The 14,860-nt window shown below is 35.5% G+C and overlaps 1 protein-coding gene across 2 annotated transcripts in view; it reads left to right on the top strand.

Moving 5' to 3' along the window:
* The first annotated feature begins 234 nt into the window (after positions 1 to 234).
* The window catches only part of GABRG2 (gamma-aminobutyric acid type A receptor gamma2 subunit), a 129,529-nt gene continuing 114,903 nt past the window's right edge, over positions 235 to 14,860 (top strand). The window contains exon 1 of one of the 2 annotated variants that reach the window (XM_027545755.1): positions 235 to 842. In XM_027545755.1, the coding sequence (XP_027401556.1) occupies positions 736 to 842 (107 nt within the window). In that variant the 5' untranslated portion in view covers positions 235 to 735. The remainder of the gene's footprint in view (positions 843 to 14,860) is intronic. The other variant, XM_027545754.1, reaches the window with a different exon arrangement.

Raw genomic sequence — 14,860 nt, 5'->3', positions numbered from 1 at the left:
ATAAGGATTCTTGGCAGATCTGAAGAGACACCTTCTGTCACTGGTGATATAGTATATAAATTGCTAAAGCATCTCTTGTCCCCAGGAAAGCCTCTCTTTGCATGCCTGTGTGTGCACCAAAGAGTTAAACAGCGCTGGAAAGACACCACGCATGTGTTAATTCCTTCTGCAGCAGCACGCATCGCTTCCACTTTGACCTCATAGTTAATCTGCGTGATGGTTAATCACGCAGAGACTCGAGTATTTCTTTTAAACACATACACACACCCCCAGCACACATACATACTTGCTGCCCTCTAAAAGAAAAATCAAAGCAAAGCAAAGCAAACAAATAAACAAACATAAAACGATGGACCTAGGAGAGTATGTGTGAATGGTGGGGGGACATGAATATGTGTAAGAGTGTGCCCGCGTTTCTCATTCTCTTATTTGTCTCCTATGCGTCTCTCCCTGTACCCTCCCCCTGCCTCAATTATATTATTCCCCTAGACTTGAAAGCTGCTCCCTGAGCTGATGCTTTGATGGTATCTGCAAGCGTTTGTGCTGATGTTATTTCTGCCCCCTGAATATTAATTCCCGAAGCTGGTAGCAATACGGCTCCCCAGTGACGGACCTACTAGAGGCAGGTGGGGGGAGCCACCATCAGATCATAAGCATAATAATAATACAAAGGGGAGGGATTCTTCTGCAACCTAGAGGCTAGAGGCAGGGGAGGGGAAAAAAAAAAAAAAAACGATGAGTTTGACAAATATATGGAGCACAGGAAGCTCAGTCTACTCGACTCCTGTATTTTCACAGAAAATGACGCTGTGGATTCTGCTCCTGCTATCGCTCTACCCGGGGTAAGATATGCCCTTTTCGGGGTTGTTTTGTTTCACAGAGGTGGGGGAAGGGGTGGGGACCGAGGAACTAGGGAGACCACCCAGATTTAAAAGACTCTTCTGGGATTTGGGGCTTTGTTATTTAGGAGAATGTGAATATGTGGGGCAGGAAAAGGAGGGAGAGAAAAGGAAGGTCATTTTCATTTATTTATTTATTTAATGGGTTTTATTTATTTCTTTTAGAATGGAAAAGCTAACGCCATAAAGACTTTGCGTTTGGGGAGTAGCATTTTGATAGTACTGCAATCTGATGTCTAGGTGGGCTGTGCTGATACATGCTGGCATTTGAGGCCATGTTGGAGGTGTTTGGGTGGGGGTCTGGAACAGAAAACTACAAATGGGGTCCTGGCGTATACCCGGCAGATGTGTGTGTGTGTGTGTGTGTGTGTGTGTGTGTGTGTGTGTGTGTGTGTGTGTGTGTGTGTGTTGGGGGATGGGTTCTGCTCCTGTGACCAAAGTATCTCTTGTTTCTGCACCTGAGCATTCTTAAGATGAGTGAGCCAGGTTTTCTATCCAGCCCCATTGACCTGGCAGCAGACTCCCTGGTGGGGTAACATGGTTCAGCACCAGGGACAGCAGTCCTGTCAGGGCCAAAGGAAAAGAAGCTTGTCTAATCCCATAAGACAACTTTATATTTACATAGGACATTGTCATAGTAAGACAGAATGCCGATGGAGCAAAGGAGCACTAATGATGTCTGGGGACCCTGCTTTGATTATCCTCTCCCCCTCCTTGAGATAGGAGGGGCATTGTTGGGCATGGGGTGGAGAATGTAGTTAATGCATGGAGGGATATAGGTCTGGAAAAGAGTTGGCTTTGCTGTAGTGTTGAAAAATATGCTGAGCCAGGTAAATGTGATGCCTAATTGGGAAGTTAGGCATTAATGTCTTAGAGCCTTATTACATTGAATGGAAAAGATGGGAAAAGATTGTGTTGTGAAGTGTTTTGCACCTAATTTTTTTTTTTTTTAACTTCTTTGCACCAAAGATATCAAGGAAATATCCCTTCACAAATAGTTCATCATTTATCCACCCACAAAAACAACCCCCCTGACTCAACACACACCATCAGGATTTCCAGCCAGAGCCAAAGGCAGGTTAGAGGTCTATTGTACTTATATTAGTTGCACTCTGCTTTACTGTCACTTTGAGACAAAACTCAAAAAAAGAAAAACTAGCTATAGAAGAAACCAAGCCATTGCCTAAGGTTTTCCTGGGAGTTGACACTGCTATGTAGTAGTTGTAATGAAGGGAGATAAAAGAGATGAAGGTGAAAATATTTTTTTATTTTATTGAAAAGCTAACTGTGCTGGTCCTGCATTCTCTGGAGTAGATAATCAGAGGAAAAGATTTCAGTAAAAAGGAGACCCAAGCAAAACAAGGAGTGAAAGTCTCTCTTGGGAGTTTGCAAGTAAAGAGAAGGGCCTGCTTAATCTACCAGTACTTTTCATACCTTCCCGCATTACATTAAAAATTGAATGCATTTTCTTTAAGAGTGTCAGATTAAGTAGCTTTCTCAGAAGAGGGCCTTTTACTTAAGATAGTTTAGGTGTTATGCATTTTAGTGGCATACTGGAAAAACAATGTTTTTAATTAAAAATTACACACATTTTACTATTTAATGTAGTATGTAACCTTTAATTTGTTTCAGAAATTGGGGAATTTAGTTACTTGTTGATAGAAAAACATCATTCTCATGTTCCTACCATTTATGAAACCTGTGGATTAAAATACACTTTCCTTCCCACACACTTAGATTCATTTTAGTAAGCAACTTTATACTTAAATAGATTAGTACATTTTTATGTATTTTATCTCCAAGGGACTTATTTTAACCAAAAACATGCAATTTTATTATTTGTAAGAGTATCAAATTTAAGATGTCTTCTTATAGCAACAGTCCTACATTCTCAAATATTATATAAAAACTAATATTAGGGATATATTTTAATTTTCAATTCCTAGCATGGTATCTAGATGAGCTTTATAAGTAGCTCTAAATAATGGGAGTTATGTGTCAAGAAAACTCTTCAATAGGAGGATTTTCACATTTTCTCTGTAATGACAGAGAATGGAGTCACTGTAGTTTGGTGCAGAGAATGTGATCAGAGTTTCAGTTTGTTGCAATCCCATAAAAAGAAAAAAAAAAAAATGCCATTTGAATGGCTGAATAGAACTGAATGAAAATAGTAGCTTTGATCTCTGAAGCTGATCCTGAAGGACAGCAAGTGACTAGAAAAATGTGAGTTTCTAGGAGAAATTTAAAAAAGGCTTTTTGGGTAAACAGTGGTAGTAGAATCAGAAAGTTGAAGGAATATTAAAAAAAATTAACGACTTTTTATTTATATAACTTCAAAGAAAAATGTCCCTCGTTAAAATTGACTAAATTAATTAGATTGTGTGGGAATATGAGTCATTGGCATGAGGATGTTTATAGCTAATATCTCTTATGTGGGGGATAGTTAATTTCTGAAACCCAAAACTATCTAAACTATCACATATCTTTTATACAATGCTATCATATGAGTCATCTGGGAAACTTTCTAAACTTGTATGATTCTTGAACCAAACAAGCTTGCTGTTCCCTACCTTTCCAAATTTTCCACTTCGCCTTATTAGAAAAGAAAAATCAAAATCACTTCCTCAGCATATTTACTTGCTTAGTTATAGATATAACATTTCAAGTAGTGTCTACCCTGAGACAAACATACATCTGTAAAAAAAAAAAAAAAAAAAAAGAGAGAGAGAGAGAGAGAGAAATATTTATCACTCAGTATTTCCCAGGATCCAGCTGCCTACTACCTTCTAGACAAAACGTAGGCAGAAATTTAAAAATCAGCTTTTAATTTAGTTACATAAATGCATCTGATATCTTAGACTCAGTTTAGAATAATCTCCTCAAGATAATTGAATTACAAACTATTTAGCAATAGAGGCCTCTGTGCTACACATTTTAAAATTTGCATCATATCAACAAGAATTTCTCTTCAAACTGGAAGAATGTAGGACTGAGTTTAGAGATTTTATCTTTGTTGTAAATATTATTTTGCTAGGACTGTGACTAGAATAACTTCCTAGTAATTCCAAGACAGACTTTCCACAATTTAAGTACAAATAGGCTTTACCAGGGCTTCCCTGATAGTTCAGTTGGTAAAGAATCCACCTGCAAGCAGGAGACCCCAGTTCGATCCTGAGTCGGGAAGATCCCCTGGAGAAGGGAAAGGCTACCCACTCCAGTATTCTGGCCTGGAGAACACTACCGAGTGACTTTCACAGGCTTTACTGAAATGACATAATACTTGTTGAAGAGATGCAGAATTTGCCAACCCAAAATATGCCTCTTCGGCATAAGGATTATTTTAGGCTTATTATTTTTAACAAACAGCAGATACAGGTGTGAAGCTTAAAACTGAGTGGAAGTTACCTTTTGTAAGAGGCATTCAAATAACAAAAATCTCAATTTTTATGAGTATCTCCATCCCTCTACCAGAAAGAAGAGTTTGGCTAAATATCTAGAAACTTACCAGTGGTGAAGGCAGAGATTTGAATCTGCCTAACAATCATCCCCTTGTTGACAGTGCTTTACTCAATAACTGCCCTTAACTGGCTCCCCCTGCTCACAACATCTTCTTTTGTCTTTAACCAGACACTGTATGTAAGGAGGTGGCCTGGGCTATTTGAAGGACTTAGCTTTCCTGGGTATCTCCTATGTGTACAGAAAGTATACATGTTATTACATTTCTGTTTGCTTTTTTTTTTCTTTTCTCTTGTGAATCTTATTAATGCAATGATGTCTCAACCAAGAATCTACAAGTGTAGAAGGAAAATTATTTTCCTCCCCTACATGACTGTCCAAAGTACTTCTGCTAAAATCAAAGACCTTGGAAGACTGGCAAAAACTTTATAGTTAGTGCATTTCAGAAACTGTTTGACCATCACAGGTGTCCAAACAATTTAAGTGCTTAAAGATACAGGATTTCAGTTGTGGTGGGCACATTTCTTATTCAGGCAATTATGAAAGAAAGAATTCATCCTCCTGCTACTGGTTATAAGAAATCCACGTGGGTTATAAAAGACCTATGGGACTTCTTCAAAGTCAGAAACCAAATAGTAACAATGTAACATCAAGTTCAGATTTTCCAATCTACTTGTGTCATGTGTATACATACAATGAACCAGATTTTACATATAAATATTAATATATAATATAGATTTTAATGAACATATACAAAGTTGTGCAACCTATTTCAATGTATAAAATATATTTATTTTATATCATGTGTGTGTATATACACACACACACACACACACAATTTTACTAACATTTGTTAAGTAGTTTTTGTGAACCACATTTGACTTGGAAACCAAGATTATAGAGACTTTAGACTTGCTTAAAAGCAACAGATAATTAGAAGTAACAAAATAATGATTAAGCATGTATGTGGATAGAAATAGAGATTTATAATGATAAATGTGTACATTTGTATACATTTCACACCATCCTGGGGTTCGTTGCTGTGTCGCTTGGTGGGAGTTTTCCGGGAACCAGGGAGTGGCTCTCACTCCAGTTAATACCACTAATTTCCCCCTACCCTTCTCCTCCCCTCCCCAGCACTGCTAGAAGCAGTGAGTTGATGTGAGTTCCACGCATGACCTGCCAACTGCGTTGATGCAACTGGAGCTTTCTCCTTTCTGTGGCTGCCAGCACTCACCACTTACTTATCATCTCATCACTTTGCCCCAGACCCCTTGTCCTGAAGCAGGATCTCCGAAGGCCTGTCACCTCCCTGCCTTGTCTCTTGGGCCATAGCCACTCTGACCTTGATGTGTCCTTTGCTAAATATGACTTTTCTGTATAAATAAAAGGTGATTTGGCATGTTCTTTCCAAAAATATTTTAGAATTATATGTTCATACATGATAGTGATAACTGGTTTCATTTTGTATCTGTCACTATTTTCCAAATTTTGTTTTCTGTTTTGCTTTTTTCTTCTGATTTTTTTCATCAGGTTCATTTGCTCAGTACTGCTTACTTATAAGTGTATTTAACTGATCAATTTTAATTTTTATAAGTATCTGATTCTACCATCATACAGTAGAAGCTAGTATGGATATACATTCTATTAGCCCAGTAAATAAAGATTGAATTTACCTAGTAGTGTGGCTTGAGGTCCTCAGTCTGCATCAGTCACTCCATTTTTAAATTTATCTTGCATTTTTGATTGAAAGCTCTAAAAGATATGCTTAGAAATAATCCAGTATTCAGTTATTTTATTAGTTTAATAACATACTAAATAATATTATTTAATACCTGGGAAAACTGTTTAGAAAGTATATTTTCTTAATGGTTATGTGTAACTAAAGCATAGTTTAATCTGGTAATTCAGTCATTACCCAGAAAGTTAACCACTCTTTTTCATCCCATTTTCAAAAAAACTTTGTCTTCTATTGAGAAAATTTACAGGATGACTTGTTGAATGTTGTTGGATAGTTTTCCTACAAAAATTATATATTGAGGCAACCATACTGAATATGAAAGTAGAAAAAAATGTTGCTGCTTCAATATCTGGATATCTTTATCTTCAGTGTATAGATATTTAAAGTTAACAGTTTTAATCACCTCAGTCATACAAGCAACAGCTTGATTAACTTCTTTGGTATGTGAAAACTTAAAGTGCTTTTTTCATTTCTAGAGGAAAACAATTTACACTTTCCAGATATTGGGGCTTTTTTTCCTGAGACTGTTGGTGTGCACACTTTTTCTCCTTCTGTAGCTTTGTAAGTTAGATGAGGAAAATAATATTTTACTTTTTTGACTTTTGAAAACAAGTCATAGAATAGTTCTGAAAATAGTCCAACTCTTCCTGAATTTTGGTGGTGGAGTAGGGGTTAAGATTTCCCCAGTCATATATTTCTAGAGCAATACACCACACCATTCACCTACAGTCTTCCTTTTTCTCTGTAAAAATAAGAAAAATACTTGGATTGTTTTGAGGTGTAAAAGACTTCTCCAGTTTGCTTTACTGGGAAGGTTATTTCCTATTCATTTCTTCTGTATTCTAGAGAATATGAATCTTTTAAAAGGAAAAAAAAAACACTTTTAAGTTACATATTAGTGATTTAGGGTAAAAATAAAATTTAACTCCAAATCACATTAATCCCTACAGTATAAAATAAGAGGGCAAATATGGTAATAATTCTATATTATTATGAAATCATTATGTAACTCTCAAGACAAAGTGCTATGTAAATGCTAATAAGTAGTCCTGATATTACATTCTCTACTCATTTATAAAGAAAACCATATAAAAAAAAAAAAAGAAAACCATATGAATATCAAATAAGTAATAGTGTAGAAAACAAAAGATGCTTTTTAATCCAAGGTCCTTTGTAATAATTGAAACCCTGCCATGAACACAAGTATCGTAGTAGAACCAAAGTCTATGTAGTGAGATAGATAAATAGCAAGTTCTATAATTTATTTAGGCACATTTAAATTACATGGCCAAAACAAACTGAATATAACTTGTCAATATAACCTTGGTAGAAAGAAATAAATGACTTATTTGTGTTCTTTTGTGCAGGTTAACAGTCCCTTTTTATAAATTGCTTTTGAAAACACATTTGAGATACAATAAGTAAGGGAAAAACTCTAGATATAAACTATAGAATTGACTAGTATTTCAGCTAGTTCTATGCTAGTAACGGTATATAACTATATAATTTATAAATTGCTTTTGAAAACACATTTGAGATACAATAAGTAAGGGAAAAACTCTAGATATAAACTATAGAAGTGACTAGTATTTCAGCTAGTTCTATGCTAGTAACGGTATATAACTATTATGGGGTAGCAAAAGCCATAATTCTGTCCTCATGGAGTTTGCAGTCTCATGGGTGGCAGGCAATGATCAAAGTTTTACTAATTTTACCTTAGATAAATACTACACAGCAAAGTCATATGGTGCTATGAAAGACTATGACAGTTTTCTAACTGGTGAAGGCATAGGACAGAGAAATTAAGTTAGGGCCACAAACTAGCTAAAACTGATCTACAGTCATCTCATTTGTTGGTTTTAATATTTCAACATCCTTTTCTTTGTTATAATAGTTATTGCTGTGTTTTTTTTTTTTTTAACCTCAGTTGAAGAGGTTTTTTTTCACTTAAAAATGAGTGGTATTTTTTGGAAGAAAAGTGGTGAAAATTTTTTAATGTTCTAAAAACAATTTCTTTTTTTACTATTTAAAAGTTATGTAGTAGACTAGAACTATATTAAGGATAATTAAATAATGTAATACATCATATGTGACATTATTTTAACACAAACTAAATTTACCAATCAATGGCCAGTTGAAAGGCTTATGCTCTACTCACCCCCATCCAGTAAATAGGTCTTCAAGTTACAGATGCGTGAAAGTAGATTTATTATCCTACCACTGCCTCCAGCTGAGGCATCTTCCCTGATTCTTTGTCAACCCAATATAGTCAACTATGTCAAAAAGGGAAAAACAGACACACACACACACCTGTCTTAAATATAAATACCTGTTGAGCATCAATTAATTTCAGAGTTGGATACAATATGATAAAAAATAGAGTTTTGAAGATTTTAAAATTATGTGCAAAATGTACTGTGTATGACCTTTAAAAATATGTGCAGAAGGAGACTGTGAGGCATGCAGGATTTGAGTTCGCAGACCAGGAATTGAACTTGGGCCATGGCAGTGAAAGCCCAGAATCCTAACTACTAAGCCACCAGGGAACTCCCTCAAGTTACTTTTCAATAATAAGAAACTATAATCTTTCAGCAAGAGAATAGATTGCTGAAATTATTAACATAATTCCAAGGAATTATGTTAATAAATTATCAATTTTTAAAATCTATTTTACCTATTTTATTCTAGTATCTCCTCCTTTCACCTAAGTCCAGGAGTGGGATTGCTAGTCATATGGTAGTTTTATTTTTAATTTTTTAAGGAACCTCCATACTGTTTTCCGTAGTAGCTGAACCAACTTACATTCCCATCAACAGTGTAGAATGGTTCCCTTTTCTCCACACCCTCCCCAGCATTTATTGTTAGATTTTTTGATGATGGCCATTCTGACTGGTGTGAAGTGGTACCTCATTATAGTTTTGATTTGCATTTTTCTAGTAATTAGCAATGTTGAGCATCTTTTCACATGCCTCTTGGCCATCTGCATGTCTTCTTTGGAGAAATGTCTATTTAGGTTTTCTGCCTATATTTTAATTGGATTGTTTGTTTTTTTGATATTGAGCTGCATGAACTGTTTGTAAATTTTGGAGATTATCCCTTGTCAGTTGCATCCTTTGCAAATATTTTCTCTCATTCCATGGGTTGTCTTTTTGTTTTGCTTATGGTTTCTTTTGCTATGCAAAAGCTTTTGAGTTTAATTAGGTCCCATTTGTTTTGTTTTGTTTTTTCCTTCATTACTCTAGGAGATAGATTGAAAAAGATATTACTGCAGTTTATGTCAGAATGTTCTGCCTATGTTTTCCTCTAAGAGTTTTATAGTGTCCAGCCTTACACTCAGGTCTTTAATCCATTTTGAGTTTATTTTTGTGTATGGTATAATTTATAAACTAAATTATTTCAGGGAAGTCCCTTAACCCTATAACTACCACTTGTTTAATATCTGTAAGATATTTAATTATATTGATATATTGTGATAGGTGATGTTCACCCCTAATAATTGGGAGAGTGAATGGTAACAGAGATATAGTCATGTTTAGATGCTATTAATTTAAACATCTTTCATTGTAAGCCTTCTATTATGAAATGATACTTAAAATATGGTTGAATTTCTCTGTAACTGATTTATTGAACATGCTGGAATTACATAGCTATGGTCTAGAAATTATGTTTCTTTTTAAACATCATCTGTTGAATCTACCCCTCCCCGCCCCAACACCACATCTGGACAATATATATCCAATGTCAAAACTTTCCATTCATTTTAGAGTTTGTAATCTCATTTTCAGGTATTAAATTCATCTAAATTGATCCTTCAATCTCTCACTCACTTCAATTTTTTCTTTTTTATCTTTTCTGTTCTCTCATCAGGCCTGACTTAAGATTTCTGCAGCCCACCTATTACATCATGTTCTAAAGGCTCCCCCTCTTTTTATTATGCTGCTTTTGGCTTTTTTCAAGATTAGGGTCGAGGTAGGAAGGACGGTTACATTTGCAGAAAGATCTTACTGTACTTTCTGGGTGAAAGAGGTCTGCATACTGAGTCATTCTTTCATGGGGGAGTTGGATGGGTTCTGTGAAGCTAACCCTCTTCCTCCTTCCTCCCCCTGGGAACCTTGAGAATTGCACTATTCCCTGACATGGGTCATGCTGTAGGGACTTGATGTTTCATGACAGTCCTTCACTCCACTCCAAAAATACATCCACTCTGACTTTATACTAGCATTTTATTACTAGAGTTGCACTATAAACTCTAAATAAACAGCACGATTCCAGCATGACTATTTTTCTGGCATCCATTTAGCTCAGGAAGAATGAATGAATGAAAAACAGACTCTGAAAAATTACTTGTCAGCTTCTGAAAGTAATGGTGTTTTTCTGACTCAGATTCACTATAGGGATTGTTCAAACCAGCTTATCTTCTTTAGACTTTTTCAGGAAAGAATCAAGCCACATTAGTCACTTAGGCTGCTTAAATTATAGAGACCACAGGCCAAATTTTGCTAAGAATTCTCTGTCTACCCTGTGCTGAAACAGCATTAAGAAGTAAATAATGCAAGTTTTCTGTTATGGGTAGAGATAGCAGTTATCTCTGTTAGTCTTCACTAACTTCATCTATGAGTGAGTTTCTTGACTTTGTTTTCCACTTGCCTTGAGGGAGAGGTGGAACATATGTCACTGTGAGGAGGGAATATGAAACTGCTGTAGCTCTTTCTGCAGTTAGGCCAACAACCTTATTCCATAAGAACTGCTCTCTCATTGAATCTTTTAACTTCCATTATATGGTCCCAAACTGGCTGAAGGAAAAAGAATGCAGGAGTGGTTTTTGGCTTTCTCTAGCAAGTTCTGCCTCTTCTTGGGAATCCATCACATTGGTGTTAAATGAGAACATAACATTTCTCATTTTTTCTCAGTTCTGTTATGATAATTTTTAAAGTATTTAAGAAAGTATATTTAGTATTATGTTCCCTATTTGATTCATTTCTTCCTGATATCCACTACTTTATTCACCTTCTTCACATCTTTGCTCAAATATTGCCTTCTCAATGCCTACACTGATCATTCAGTGCACTATTGCAAATGTCCATCAATCCTATATTCACAACTCCAGTTCTCTTCTATGTTTCACCTTTCCTTAGTATTTACAGTCTTCAGTAATTAGAAAATTTTCGTATTATGACACCTACTGATTTATTATTTTAATTTTTTACTTTCTGTCTCACTCAGCTAGAATCTAGGATGGACGAGAACAGAGATGCTGTTTTGTCCTCTGCTATACTCCAGACTGTTAGAAAAGTGCCTTGCTTCTGATAAATGTTCAGTAATTACTGTTTCATGGGATCACAAAGAGTCAGACACGACTGAGCGACTGAACTGGAACTGGAAAAGTGAAAGTTAAGTCACTTAGTCATGTCCGACTCTTTGCAACCCCGTGGACTGTAGCCCACCAGACTCCTCCATCCATGGGATTTTCCAGGCAAGAGTACTGGAGTGAGTTGCCATTTCCTTCTCCAGGGGATCTTCCCAACCCAGGGATTGAACCCGGGTCTCCCTCGTTGGAGGCAGACGCTTTAACCTCTGAGCCACCAGGAAACTGGAATTACTGTTTAATGAATTTAATAATAATAATGGCATCTCCCTTTCCCTGAAATTTATCTTCTTTTTAAAAAATCTTTTCATCTTTTCCATAGCACCTAAGTCCAGCATACATGGCTGGTGACCAAAACAAAAGAGCAAGTCCTACAGTGTAGTGCAGTCCGTAAGAGCATAAGCCATGGACCTGCACTTGCCTAGTATTCATATTTCTACCCTTGACATTCACTACGTGATGACCCTCAGTAAATTTACTTAACTTCATTCATCCTTAGTCTCTTTGTATAAAAACAAAAAAGACAATAATTCCCCTTAAGCTTATTTTGAGTAGTAATTGACATAATACATTGAACGTGGCACATGGTAAGCATCTCTTATATGTTGTTATTGTTTTTACTACTACAGGGTCATTATTTATTTCCTGGGATATCCCAAGAGGCACAAGTAGCCTCTCCACCGCTACTAAACTTTGAACTTGGGAAAAGTACAGGAGAGGGGTTTTTTGATAAAAATTCTGTAATTCTCTATTCCCCTGTCTTAATTTGTGTAAGATGAGAAAATTGAATAAAGCTCCCTAAGTTTCTGGAATGACAATACTGTTCATTCATTTTAGATCCATATTATATATAATAAAATGTCTATTATGCATGGGCCAAATCCCAATAACAATGAAATATGTGCTGACATATAGGCCTTCTTCCTGAAGACAGTTTCTTTAACTATATGCAAAGAAGAGAGAGCTGATGTTTTTCTATTCAAGTTTTTGACTGATTCCCCATTTTTTTTGCGTGTCCCTTATGGATCTGATAACAGAGTAAAATCCAACTCCATCTGTCCCCTAGGTTACTGCATCAGCCATCTAATGGACCTTTCTGATGCCGGTTTTTTGCCTTCTGATTCATTCTCCATACAGCAGAGAAACTTTTTTCCTAACAATTATTTTCCTAAATACAGATGTAATTTAGATTCAATGAACTGTTAAGAATTTAAGAGTAGAGTTAAATTTTTCAAATGTATGCAACTAGGAAAACCACCACCCATATGTACACATACATATTAGTTTTCAATATAATGAACATAAAAACGAATCAAGCTCTCAAGCACTATGTTAAATGCAGAATGAAAATAAATGCAAAGTAGACAAATTTCCTCCTTCTTGCCTCCTGCCTTCTTGCTATAAATAGTTATTGCATTCCTAATGCTTGTTTAGTACTGTACTAGGGATTGGAGATTAAAATGGAATAACAGACATCTTCATAATCCTCTTAGACATTGCAGTCTAGGAACAGGCAGATAGTAAATAAACAACTTTCAAACTGTGATAAATGTTACATAACTAAAAGGTGTGATGTGGTGAAAAAAGAAACAATCTATATTAGAAAACTCAGGAAAGTCCTATCTGAGTAATGGATAAGAAGTTGAGATTGTAAGCATATTAAAAAAAATTTAGCCATGAAAAGATTGAAGAGAAGCCCTTTCTTATTATAGGTAACAGCAGGTTCAAGGGCCTTGAATAGAGGAAAAATTTGGTGTGGGTCAGGAAATAAAATATAGCCCACATGTATAGAGGACAGTGATCATGGATGAAGAGGTCAGGATATAGGATTTGGGAAGCAGAAGGCTACTTTGTATGGTGTAGTCTTGTGGCCATAGTGAATATTTTAAATTCAGGAAAATACTTCATATAATAATACCATCAGTTTTGTTCTTATGGAAGAAGTGTGCCTCTATGATTTGGGGAATGGTGAGGGTTGCAGTTTGCCTAATAATTTTAAGTTGCTTGGCAATTAACTAAACTGTTTACCTATAGCTTCCTTAGAATTATATATAGTGTTGCTCTACATCTTGCTGCAAAATCTTAGCAGGAAAAAAAAAAAACTATTGATTCTGCTATTATATCAATTACTTAAAACATGGTCTTTTTTTTGGCATCATTATGAATGCCATAGAATTATGGCACTATGAAATGATTTATATTTAAGTTGTGTGTTTAAACATATATTTTTATAAAGATAAATGTTTTGCATCTAAAAAATGGAAAAGATAGTTTAATTCCAAATTAATAGGTTTTCTGGGGAGCAGTTATTGGCCTGAATGATTTTTAAATTTTAACAGATTCTCACAGGGAACATTAACAAATGTACATTTATTCCCATCCATAAAATATATTATTGAACTTCATCTACATAAAATAGAACCACAGAAGGTAATACTTCTTAGAGCTTGAAAGATATACAAAAATCTACACATCAAATAAGAAAAAGAAAAACTGCCATTTTATTAATAAAAAGTTTCCTTTTCCCCAGGAGATTTTTTAGTGCTTAGACTCACTTACCTCACACTTTAGGAAATTTCACAAAAGTCTCATGTCAATGAATATTTTGAAAAATTCAGTGATTTACTTTACAGCATAATAGTTTTATTTTTTAGTTAACATACAGACAGCAAACTGACCTGTATCAGTGTACAGTTGTATGAATTTTAACACACATGTCAATTCTTATAATTCAGTATCCCAAATCAGGCTGCTGAACAGTTCTACCAGCAGCCACAAAAGTTCCTCCTGTAACCCCTTGTAGCCACATCCTTCCCCCACTCTTAACTCCTGGAAACAACTACTACTTCATCACTGTAGTTTTCCTTTTCAGGAATGTCATATGTGTAGATTCAGCATACTGCCTTTGAGAGTCAGCTCAGTTACTGTGGTGTCAGTAAGCACATGAACAGAAGTCCCACATTACCTTGAGATAAATGCGAGCTAAGACCATGATGTGGTAACACTACACACCAACCAGAATGGGTAAAACAAAAACAATACTGACCAGACCAGGTGTTGGTAAGTATGTGAACCAAATGGAACTCTCATACATTACTGGTGAGAACTAAAAATGGGGATCAATTTGGCAACTTTGTGTAAGAGTAAGCATATGGCTAACATTACTGAACAACCCCACTCTGATTGCCTGGGAGGATTGAAAATTTACATTCTGGAATAATGGATTTTATACTTATGTGATAATTTTTTCAGAAATGCTTACATAAATATGATCATATCAAGTTTTCCAGACAAAATAGTGTTTTCCTTTATTTCACTTGAGAATACATTCTTGATTGAATTGATACATTTCTTAATGGCTATGTGATCTGCTTTGATTCTACTTGTGACCATGTACCT

The sequence above is a fragment of the Bos indicus x Bos taurus genome, chromosome 7 (genome assembly GCF_003369695.1).
Source record: "Bos indicus x Bos taurus breed Angus x Brahman F1 hybrid chromosome 7, Bos_hybrid_MaternalHap_v2.0, whole genome shotgun sequence".
NCBI lineage: Eukaryota > Metazoa > Chordata > Mammalia > Artiodactyla > Bovidae > Bos > Bos indicus x Bos taurus.
The sequence above is the reverse complement of the archived record's forward strand: the minus strand, read 5'-3'. Positions and strand labels throughout refer to the sequence as shown.